Genomic DNA, 12,730 nt, shown 5'->3' on the forward strand with positions numbered 1-12,730 from the left:
AATGCCTTCTGGTCACCTCTGTGTGATTTCTGAATGGACTGAGGTGGCAAGGTGAGTTGAAGCCAACCCACATCTGAAGGGCCCTTGTGTCACCAAGTGAAGAAGTAACAGAGCCAAAAACCACCAACATAAGAAAAGGTAAGACAGCTGTTGTTGTTTTATGAAGTTATGACGTACAGTCTTTATGTACGATTAAATAACAGATTGAGAAGAAGATTGAAAATGCCATACAGCAACTTTGTATTTACTAAAAAAAAAAGGTAAACCACAAAAAGAAATGCTATTGTGTTGAAAAAAAGGTGTGAGGGAAATGTCCATCACAGTGCTGCACACACCACAGCTGAGGAACATTCTACCCCTTTTTTGGTTCTGCAATGCTGGCTTCATGTCTGAAAGCTCATGTCTGTGTGGGACGTAGCTGACTTCAGAAGTGTGAATGACCAGAGGCGGCTTAAACACGGACTGTCATTGCAGCCATTTCATCAGATTATTTGGTGAAAATGCCTCATAATCAACATTAGCACTGTGCCTATGATGAACATCAGAACTGTGCTTATAATAAACATTAACATTGTTTCATGATAAACATTAGCATTGCCACAGGGCTAAAAATCCCATTTGGGTTCACATATAAATTACACATAAATACAAAGATACCAAGGTACATTTTTACCTATAGAAACTAAAATAAAAAATTTTGACATTTATAAAACTGAAAGTAGTTCATAATTTTAAACAATTGATTTAAAAAAAATGGAACCAAACTTTTCAATTTGCAAGGATTGGTAAAGTATGAAGTATTTTTCATACATTTTTGTGTATTGAATTACGTAGTATATTTAGCGAGGCTAATGATTTCTATTTTGCTGTGAAAAAGAAAGTTCCATCTGTTTTATGTACCACTGGACTGGAACAGTTTTAGCCAAGTTATTTCTTCAAAAGACCGTCAACAAGTCTTCATGTTCTGTAAAAGTAAAGACAAATAGTTCTTCCAAGTGCTTAGTGTTTCAATGCAACTTCACTTCAGCAGCTAATTTATGTTCACTGTATTAGAAGGTTTAAGCAGAAGATTCCTTTACCCAGATATGCTGGGTATGCTAGGAATTGAGTTTAAAACACTTTGTAAATCCAGTTTAATGTCAGCTCCCTAACAAGGATGTGAGAAGCAGTTCTTCTACAGGAACAGAGTAAAGATAAAACAAATTGTTATGATTCATGTCCTGTCCATGCTGTGTTTAGCACTCATTCTGCTCACCTGCCATGCCTGATCACTTATCTGTTCCACCTGGGCCTTGCCCTACTTAAACACCCCTCAGTCTCTGCCTCCTTGCCAGATTATCGACAGCCACGAGCCAGTAGAGATCCAGCGTTTTCCTTCCAAGCCTTCAGTGTTCTACGACCCCTTTCTGTCCACGGATTTACCCCTCCTGCCAAGCCCTTCACGGATCCCTTCTATTCTGGATTTCAGGACCCTGACCCAAGCTCTGCCTCACAACCACGGATTGCCGCCTACCCCTCTAAGCTAAGTTTGCTCTCTCTGACCTCCTGTGTATGACCTCTGCCTTATCATCGACTAGTCTCTGGGTGTTGCGTTTGGGATCTCCTCGTGGAGATCTTCATTGCTTCTACTGAAGCCTGTTCCAGTGGTTTCCTGCATCACCCTGTCGTCAGACCCTCTGTCCCTCTGCTCCACCCATCCACGGCTCTACAGTGCTGTGTTTGATGTCCTCTCCCGGAGCAGAAACCAGTTTCTGAAAAATAAAGTTTTTCCCTTTTGTACACTCCTGTGTGTGGTTGATTTTCCAGGTCCCCTCTGAGTGTCCTTACAACAAATACTGTAGAATCTATACAATGAATGAAGTGTTTTGATTTATTTAGTTTATTTATATGCATATGCATATACAGTAGGTAGAATACAATACTGTTTAAAGTAATCATGCTAAACTTGTTACATTTTAATAAGATCAATTTATTTAATGTCTGTTCCAAAAAAAAAGTAAAAACATAAAATTACATGCAAGTGTGTGCACTCTGTTTGTTCTCCTGTGTTCACTGACTTTTAACCTGATGGTTAGTGATTGCACCTGTGTAGTCACGTGGCATCAGTCAGCTAGCAGTTGTGACCACTCATCACTGCTTGACTGGTACATCTACGAGCGACCAGAGGCGCCTCAAAAGAGACGCTTGTCTTGACTTCCATATCATGAACCACAACTATAAAATGGCTTAGTGTTGCTTTTAAAAGAGAAAATACCATACTATATTACTAAAATCTATCAAGAACCAGTTTTGACTTTATATTATACATGATTAGTAATTATTTTGGATTTTAAAATTTTATCTTTTTACCAAATTACAACTTTTAAAGCTGGGGTAATTCTGTTCTACTTCATCAAGATAAAAGTTGCAGTAAAGGCACATAAAATTACAATGACAGTATGATACTGACAATATGTCTGAAATATAAAGACCAAACCAGATAACGGTAACATTCAGTGACATTTATCACATCCAATGGTGAGCTGTGCCTCACAGACTGAGGCCCTCTGATCCTCATTCCCTCCCCAGACATCGACTGTTCTCACATGTAATCCAAAGGCAGACTCAGCTCTTAAACAAAACCAAATGTGTAGTCTGGTTTAGAGACAACAGGCTACAACAACAAGCAACAACTCATATTTTGGGGGAATTTCACACCTTTATAGAGCTCTCCTCTGGCAGAAAACATGTCCAGGTCTAAAACCCACACTGTGGATAAACAACAATTTGTATAAATGTAGTCCAAATCTGCCTATATTTATTTAAAATGTCTACTCCAGCAGATTAAATCATAAATGTGAAGGTGGCTGCCAGGGTGGGCACAAAATGGGCCAAGGGGGGTATGATTTGGGTGTAGGTGATCAGCAAAATAATGTGCACTGCCAGTAATACAGTTTTACGAGCCATGTAGACGAAAATAGTGATGTTGAAATACTAACTGCTCAAAATGTGGCTGCATGACTCGCTGGTTGTTTGGCCACAAACACTCATAATTCAGTAATGAGGACACTACAACCTATTTTCTCACAATGCTGAATCTCCAGCAGTCAGCCCAGTGAGATACTAACCCAAAGTTCAGGATGAAGGGCTCAGAGGCCAGCTTGTGATTGGTACTTCCAAAGTGGGTTGAAGTTGTCGTAAATTTTATGATTACACAGCCCCACTCACTTAAGGACATGATGAGATGATTGGCTGATTTAACTGTCATTCAAGACAAATCTCTCCTTTAGTTGCTCTTGTGTTGCCATCTATAAGACAGAACATCAGTCACAGAGCTAATAGCATCCTTGATTCTGCTAGATGAAGACCTCACACTTCAAACACAGTGGGTTACTTCCTAAAAACCTGTTTTATACAATCAGGATGATCTATTATCTGTTTGAAAATAACAGGGTTTTTACAAATATAAATTTTAGAATACATTAGTCCCTCTCTGACTGTTTGCCAATAATTATTACCAAAATATTATTTTCTGTTTCAGAATAATAAAGGGAAAAACAAATGGTTGCTTTCTTTCTAGTTTAGCTGTATCACAGCCTCATACTCATCATGTGCTCCAGGAAATGGACTGAAGACAAATTCACTAATGTGAACAGAGAAATTTAAATATTAGGGACTAGGGACCCTTTATTAATATATATATATATATATATATATATTTTTTTTTTTACTTGAATATTGAAATACTCTTTATTGGTTAAAAGACTGGCTATCCCTAACTGTGCAACTACCTTCAGATGTAGGATAAATCCCCAGTGGCTTCCTTCCTTCATCCTGTCCTCTGAAAACACGACTTGGTAAAAATACATAATACAGCCTGGTATGTTCCCAGTACTTATCAGGTATGTACCAAGTATGTACCGGGCTCTATTATGTATTGCTAGTTAAGGTTTTCTTAGTTTTCTTCTTCTTCTGAAAATTATTTTTCTCAGGTAATCTCAATTTAAATTGGACACTTTAAATCAACATTAATTTACCAAATGCTGAATGTTTAAGGATAATCTTAAAGAATCTTGTGTCACATGATGAAGACGAGGATACTGCTTTTCTAACTTTTATTTTTTATAATTCAAACACTCACACTACCTTCTGTTTGTTTCCTCCAAACCTCTTATAATTTTTTTTACAGCAGTACAAGAGCAACACATGGAACTGGATCAATGGGCATTACAACAATGGGCACAAAGTCATTCTTAAATCCATCCATCCACTTTCTGTACCTGTAAAATCCTGTTCAGGGTCTTTAGGAGGGGTCCACCATGGATAAGTTTTCAGTCCAACACTCCTTCTTAAAATCTTATTATTCACAGTCGTTGTTTCTTGTCGATTCAGCAGAATCCTCATATGAAAGCTCTCCATTCTATGTGTTCAAATTTAGTCTTTGGCCCCAAAAGACAAGTTGTACCATCTTATTACAAACTAAAAATATCTGTTACATTCAATTGTTTTCTGAAAAAGAAAAAAAAACTTTTACTATATAAGAAAAGTCAAAATATTTGAATATTTCTGAACTTGTAATAAAACCATCTCAGCAGATATGTTCTATAAGCATCAGCTTCAGTAAGCTCATCAGCTAAATCTTTAGGCCCCACACCTTTAAATGCAATAATCAAACTGACACTGAAAAGAAAGTCAATAGATTTAAACAAAGCTAATGTTAGAAATGTCCTCTATTGTCTGACTATCTGTGCTCTCTTGAGTTTAACATCATCTGAACTTCAACAGGTCCAGTCTTGTGCTAACATAGAAAATCTTTGTGACTTCTTCACAGCCACACAACTTTTTTTAAATGGCACTTGAGAAGAAAGTTAAATAAGAATGTAAACACATATAATGTTTGTTGTCTGACCAGGTCACTGGCAGTTTACACATTTCAAAAGGTAAACATCAATATATATGCAAGTATACTTAGTTAATACAGAGACACATGCAAAACAACTGAGGCAAATGAGAGTAAAGAATTGCACACTTACTGTATATAGCACCTTTCTAACCTTGTCCAGTGCTTTACAATGTGTTTCACATTCACACTCTATACACAGCACTTTTATATATCTCACCCATCCACTAAAAACCATATTGGGAGCAGTGGGGGGTTTGGTGTCTTGCCCAAGGACACTTAGGGGATTTTCCATCAAACTGGTTTCAGTGCTAACCCAGATCCAGAGGTCACTCAGCACCAGCTCTTTCTGTTTCCACCATAAGCTCTGCCTCTGGCATCAAAAAAACAAAACAAAATGAAACAAAAAAAATAGTTCTAACTCAACACCAAGTCTTTGATGGGTCAGAACTGCTTTTATTAGGAGCTGGAGGTAGGATTATGGAAACCAACCAACAACCAATCAATATGTTAAGTGCCAAGTGCCAAAATAGGCAGTTTCACCTTCCTAAATTTAGGACAAAAATACCTCAATCAGTCAACCTCAATAGGAAGTGCAATACTATGAGTTCACAGTCTTGCATCTTCTTGCAGTCTGTTTTTTTTCACATATGTATATATATATATATATATATATATATATATGTGTGTGTGTGTGTGTGTGTGTGTGTGTGTGTGTGTGTGTGTGTGTGTGTGTGTGTGTGAAGTTAGGGGTCACAATTTAAGTGCTCCGATGTCCACTGGCACCACTGAGGCCTTGACTCTCTACAATTTCTTCATCTCTGTCAGCCCTTGGCATTTTTCCAGCTTCTAGGGCTCCTTTTTTCTGATATTACAGTTGCTTGGTATTGCTACGTCTGTCACCACTGCTTTCTTCTGTATCTTCTCTATCATCACATTGTCTGGTTGGTTAGCCATCACCTGTTTGTCAGTCTGGATCTGAAAGTCCCACAGTATCTTAGGTCTGCCATTCTCCACCAGCCTTAGTGGAGTCTCCCATTTTGACTGTGGGACTTCCTCTCCATACTCGGTATATTATTCCAGCCACTTGGTTATGGTGTTCAATGTATTCTTTGCCTGCCTGCATCTTAAATACCACTGTTATATGCTGGACTGTCTCAGGTTAATCTTTACACAGCCAACATCTTAGGTCCTGTCTGGTATGGTCGACCCCAGCCTCTATTGCTCTTGTGCTGCCATGATTAGTGTCTCGTGCTGTCCTTCAGTCCAGCTCTTTAGCCACTGGTAGGATTTCTTGATATCAGTCACTTCCTCAATCTGCCGGTGGTACATGCGGTGCAGGGGCTTATCTTTCCATGAGGGTTCCTCTTTCTCCTCTTCCACATTGGGTTTCTGCTGCCTGAGACATTCACTTAGCAGATCATCATTGGGGGCTTTCTTTCTGATGTACTCCAGAATCTTGGTTGTTTCATCCTGTGTAGTGGCTCTGATGCTCACTAGTCCTCTGCCTCCCTCCTTTCTCTTAGTGTACAGTCTCAGGGTGCTGGACTTAGGGTGAAACCCTCCGTGCATTGTGAGGAGCTTTTGTGTCTTGATGTCAGTGGCCTCTATCTCCTTCTTTGGCCAGGTTATTATAGCAGCAGGGTATCTGATGACTGGCACCGCATGTGTTGATGACTTGGACTTTGTTCCTACCATTCAACTGGGTCTTCACTCGGAGATCAGAAACAAATGTTCAAAAACAGAAACTGTTGTCTAAAACAGTGCTTACAAAAAAGATTAATAATATTAAGACATCTGTTTACAGGAATAATGACACAAACCTTCTGATCTGTGGAGATAAAGTGTCTCTTAGCACTTTGATCCTCTACAGAAACTCTGAATCCAGCAGAGGGAGGAACAATTATTTACAGGAAGAGACATTTAATGTGACATAATGATGCAGCTCTGAGTCAGCTCTCTAGCTGTAAAAAAAAAAAAGGTTCTTAACTTGAACCAGCTCGAGCATCAGCCCTGGTCTAGCACTGGAACCTTTAGTGGAAAAACCCTATTAGACACACTGCAGGACTGTGGATCGAATCTCTGATCTCCTACCTGGGAAACAACAACCCTACCCTGTCTGGGCAAAAGGCGCCCCCAATATTGTGGTGTTTGATAGTATGTATAAAAGAGCATGTTAATTTCTCAATAAAATGCTGTAGTAGACAAAAAAGCTATGAATTACAATGTTATGAAAATAAAATTTCTTTATATACTTCAAAAAACAATTAGTAACTTTCACTTAGTTTAAATTGAAGTTGTAAAGTTGTAAATTCTGATTATTTCAGTTTTAGACAAGGCATTCAGGAGTCTCTGTATAGACAGCAGGGCAATGCTAAAGAATCCAAACATCATCCAAATTTGTTTAATTCTTAAAATCAAGTCCTGTTATCAATAAATTAGACAAATTGCAATGTTTTAACTTTTTCAACAGTACATATATATATATATATATATATATTCATAATTTTAATCTGAAGTTTTTCTAATTTAAAATAAATGTTCCTACTACTACTAATTATTGTAAAATTGTACTTCTTGAGAAATTCTGAGTGTATTGTATAAAATGTGTGGTGAGACTAACTGAAGAATAATGACTGCAAATTTACACTCATTTTTTCCTAAATTAATGTTTCCCCTTAAATCCTTGTGTTGTATTTGTGCATTTATGCTAAGATGAAAAATTATTATCTTGTTAATTTATCATTTAAAGATTTGGTAAAACTACTATTAATGTAGGAGAAAATAAGCTTTACTGCATAATTTTACTTAAAAAATATGTCTTTTCAAAGCAACATTTTTTTCAAATCCTTTTCCCACTACAACAGATAAAATTAGGTTGGTTAAAAAAATATTACCAATCTTTGTTCTTCACTGTGGTTTCAAAACGTTTTTTCATGTACAACACGCCTACTACACAGTAAAGTTTATGTACTGCACAAGATAAAAAAGTAGAAAGCAAAGGAAAATGTGCATGTTTAACTTTATATTAAACACAGTATATAACCCAAGCCAACACAAACACAATACCATCATCACCAATAAAAAGGACTCTGCCCTTGATAATTAAGACCATGAGTTTGTTTTACCTGTTTCCTTGGACTCACTTATATACAAACACATCCCAAAAATGGGCTTCAAATGTAAAGTTTACATGTTTGATGTGTTTTCTGTGATTTGTGACAGTATGAAACTTGGAGTATATTTATAAATGTCTTGTTATTGCAGTCCTACCTGACCTGACAGCTGGATAGGAGTGACAACAGTCTTTGGGCTGACTAAATCCTTGCTGGCAGGGAGGTATGGCTTTTATCAAATGATACCACCTCCCTTTGTGTGTTGGTTGAGTGAAATGGTCAGTTGTTTAATTAGCCTATTTAGCAACTGTTTCTCATTTACAAAAAGCTGTTTAGTGTCTCCAGCAGTCTTTGATTTAAAAATATACAAATAAATAATAGCAACACACTTAAAAAAGAAAAGAACTCAGACTTCTTACACAGAAGGCCCTGACTATACACCTTATAGTTGTGTCTGTACTCATTATAGTCTGTTAACCAAAGTGTATCTCAAGCCTGTTACCTAACTGATCAACTGAGAAGTTGCAGGTGGCACTAAATCCTTTTATACCTTCAACCAGAAGCAGACCCTGCTTTGTAGATAGAATTTGTAGTTCTGGGTGTTGGCCCCAGCAGCACACCAAGTGTTTTTCTTGGTTGAACTAAACTCCATCATTCTTTGTAGGCCAAGCCAAAATTAGGAGGTGGAGTGTGAGTCAGGATGGGGCGAGGTAAGGTAGGGGGAGGAGTTGGGCTCGGGCGTCCAAATAGACCTTGCATCTGCCTGTTTGGGAAATTGGGCTGAATGGGGTTTTCTTGGAAATTTCGAAGGTTTTCATGAAAACGGTTGCTGCTGTCATGGTCAAGGCGGTTGGTTTCATCACAGGAACGGTGATGGTTTTGTAGGTCGGTGGTAGGTCCTCGGTCTGGGACATGGATATTGTTGCTGCTGCCCTTCCTTCTAAGAGTGGACTCACGACTGGACGAGGCCACGGACTGGGAGTCTGAGCCTCCATCAGTGCTAGCAGCTGTCGTCTCCACCGGGGTGACCCTGATAGTAGTGACAGCCTGAGGGTGGGGGTGGAAAGGTGGAGCAAAGGTGGCAGGAGGAGCAATTGTCATGTTGGAGTTGGTAGAGTTGAGGTTGAAATTAGGATGAACATTGTTGAAGTTTGGATTACTGGGATTGTTGGGAATAAAACTGGAATGCTGAAAATTATTAGGATTATTTGGATGTAGGGGGTGCAAAGGGTGCACAACACGTGGATGGTTGGTGTATACACCTCCTCCTCCCCCTCCCTCCCCACCACATTCGCTTTCTGACTCGGTCCCTGTCACACTCCTCCTTCCATCCACTGATCCACCGTCCCTCAGAGAATCACAGCTGTCGGTGTGTCTGTTCAGGTCATTTAGGGCAAAGGTAGACTGACGCAGGGATGCTCGCTGTTCTGGTGGTTTCCACCGCCAGGAGCCACTTCCATCAGTACTCGGAGGCCTCACCACCGGTTTGTTTTGTCTGGACTCTGGGTGGGCTTCTACACGAACTATACTGCCAGTTCTTTCCAAACCTCCTCCTAAGAAAAAAAAAAAAAAAAACAAGAAAAGTTTATTCTTATCTATGTGTTTGTTGGAAATAATACAGTTGGACAAGTCACATAAAAAAAAAAATTGTAACTGTTTTCTCACAGAATAGTCACAGAATTGTTGCAGACATCTCCAACGCATCTCAAAAGCACTAGTGCTGCATTTTGACACCTACAACAGAGCACTCCTCTGACAGAATGTCCAGCTAGTTCTAAAAAACACTCAGAAGATAAATAAAAATGAAAGCTGTAAAGCAGCATTGAACGGCCCTTGTGCCTTGGCAATGCTCCAGCCTGTTTCATAATATCAGGCAGTGAGAGCTGCCACACCTATATAAAAACAACACCTAAATTTCTAGGAGGTGCTTGTTTAAATGGAAAGGGCTGGATAGAGCAACAAATATCTTTAAAGTAGGGATTACAGTTCATAGTGGCTAACATCCATAAGTAAAACAATTCTAACAAACATCTGACAAAGTTGGATGTTGATATGAAAAAGCAGGTCAAAGAATATCTATGCATAAAAAATTTAACTTCCTGTTCTCAGTAGGTGGGGGTAAGGAAATGGCATAATATTGAGATATAGTATTGTTGAGTACTGGACTGTGATCAAGTAGAGGGTTTTAAGTGCAGATCAGATGTTCTATATGAAGTCAAGTTTGAGGTGTAGCCATGTGGTGAAAACTCAAGCTCTTGATCACTTTAATTCTCCCATGTCTTAATGGTATGTTGATCAGGTTTAAAGCTGATAAACCAACATTTCTAAGAGGATTTTGTTCAAATGTAAAAAAAACAGCCATTGTAAAGGCACTTTCTTTGTACTTCTAGTTCCAGTCCCAAGTCCAGATAAATGGTGACGATTCTGTCAGGAAGGGTATCTGATGTAAAACTTGTGCAAAACAAATATAACTGCCGTATTGGATCAGTCATATTGAATCAGTCATATTGGATCAGTCATATTGGATCAGTCATATTGGATCAGTCATATTGGATCAGTCATATTGGATCAGTCATATCGAATCAGTCATATTGGATCAGTCGATGACTGGATTACCAACGACCACCTCTGGTGCTGTTAACCAGCAAGGTGCTGGTGAAAATTAGACTACTGTTGGTTGAAGATCCTCAAGGAGGAGAGGAGGAAGGCATGCCAAGAAACACCAAGAGAAAGTGAAAGTCAGTAGTGTGGAGGTTAGAGCAAGGACTCTGAATGTAGGGATAATGACTGGTAAAAGTAGAGAGCTGGCAGGCAAGATGATGAAAAGAAAGGTTGATGTTTTAAGAAACAGCAGAGGTGGATTCACCCTGTCCTACCATGGGGCAGACAGGAAGAAATAAAGCAGTTTGTAAAGAGTGTTCTGGAAGGGAAAAGTGTCAGACAAGATTATGAGCCGGAAGTTGGAAATTGAGGGTGTAATTTTGAATATTGTCACCATAGGTTGGCTGACACTTGAAGGAGAAAGAGGAATTCTGGAGTAAGATGGATGAAGTGGAAAAAGGTGTCCTTAGAGAAGAAAGAGAAGTGATTTGATGGTCATGTTGGCGAAGAGAACAGAGGACATGAAGACGTACTGGGTAAGTATGGTATGAAAGATAGGAATGCAGAAAGAATGTGCAGTAGATCAGGTTGATGAATAATAGAGAGGGAAACATACTATGAATTACCAGAGTATGTTGAATAAGTGGAAGGAATACTTTGAAGAGCTGATGAATGAGGAAAATGAGAGACAGAAGACAGATGGAGGACAGATAGTGAATTGGAAGTGCAAAGAATTAGCTAAGAGGAAGTAAGGTCAGCTTTAAATAGGATGAAGAGTTGAAAGGCAGTTGGTCCAGATGATCTGTCAAATTCAGAAAAGAATAAAAATCTTACTTCTAACATCTAAAGCTCTCAACAACCAAGCTCCATCCTATATTTTTGTTCTATAGTCTCCTATAGGAGCAATTAGATCTCAGACTGCAGGTTTACTTGTGGTTCCTGAAGTTTCCAAAGCTAGAATGGGAGGCAGATCTTTCAGTTATCGGGCTCCTCTCTTGTGGAACCAACTTCTAGTTTCTGTCCATGAGGCTGGCACCCTGTCTACTTTTAGGATTCGGCTTAATACTTTCCTCTTTGATGAATCTTATATTTAGGGTCTGACTTGACTATCCATTAGTTATGTTGCCATAGACTTAGACTGCTAGAGGACAAACTAAACACCTTTTCTTCACTCTGCTGCTGTCTGTACTCTCTTCTCTCTACGTTTGTATTTGTAAATGGTGGTGTCATTACCCTGTTTTTCTTTGTATGTATTCCCATAGAAACAACACCTAGACCAATCCTTCTGTGTTGGCATTTTATAATCTATGTGAAAGTTTTTGTACAGTGCCCTGAGATTTCCTTTGTAGTGAATTGTCTATCTATTAATAAACTGAATGCAAATCAAGTGTAAAATGTGATGATATGCTTGGGACAAAGGTTTACAAGTGCCAGTACTGTGTACTGGTGAGTATTGGCTCACTTTGAGCACTGAGTGATTTACATATTAAATGTATTGTCTTTGCACAGTAAACATCTTCCCATAGGTACAATAAAGTTCCTTAGGTTGATTAATTCATATCCATATTGCCTGATCACACTGGTGATGAAGTGAAAGTACCTGGTAACCAGGCACACCAAAGATTCTTTCAGTTAAACAAAGACTGTAAAGAAATGCATTTTTTTTAATGGTGCAGAGAAGTAGATCAAAGTTCAGCAAAAAAATGATGAAAAGAATCATGAATAAAATCCAAATGTTATGCAGAATCTGAGAGTGGTCCACAGTATTCATAGAAACACCAACCTCCTCCTCCCATTGCTCCAGTGGTAGAGGCCGGTGGTGATGGGTCTTGGTCTGTCAGTGCTCGGTACCGAATAGATCCAGTGCAGCTGACAGTACTTCCACCATCTTCTGACCGAGGAGAGTGAAGCAGACCTTGCTGTTTGGATAATGCTATCACCTAAACAAAAGACACAAAAACTTAAAACATATGCTGATACCTACATTTATTCTCACCACCTAATCTCTCTCTTGTAAGTTGTTTGCTGTAACTGTTGTGAATTATGGGTTTAGTTCTGTCTTTGGCTTTTTTCTCTGCTCCCCTCCTGGTTTTACTTGTTTAGAGACAAGATTAAAAAAGTGTGCAGTTAAGTG

General features: G+C 38.8%; 1 protein-coding gene across 1 annotated transcript in view; it reads right to left on the reverse strand.

Moving 5' to 3' along the window:
- Positions 1-6,436: 6,436 nt before the first annotated feature.
- LOC108248240 (2-lysophosphatidate phosphatase PLPPR4-like) overlaps positions 6,437-12,730 on the reverse strand; it is a 112,134-nt gene continuing 105,840 nt past the window's right edge. Inside the window, exons 10-11 of the mRNA XM_017436870.3 lie at positions 12,380-12,536; positions 6,437-9,548 (exon numbers count right to left, since the gene is read on the reverse strand). Of these exons, the coding sequence (XP_017292359.1) occupies positions 8,647-9,548; positions 12,380-12,536 (1,059 nt within the window). The 3' untranslated portion in view covers positions 6,437-8,646. The remainder of the gene's footprint in view (positions 9,549-12,379; positions 12,537-12,730) is intronic.

The sequence above is a fragment of the Kryptolebias marmoratus genome, linkage group LG20 (genome assembly GCF_001649575.2).
Source record: "Kryptolebias marmoratus isolate JLee-2015 linkage group LG20, ASM164957v2, whole genome shotgun sequence".
NCBI lineage: Eukaryota > Metazoa > Chordata > Actinopteri > Cyprinodontiformes > Rivulidae > Kryptolebias > Kryptolebias marmoratus.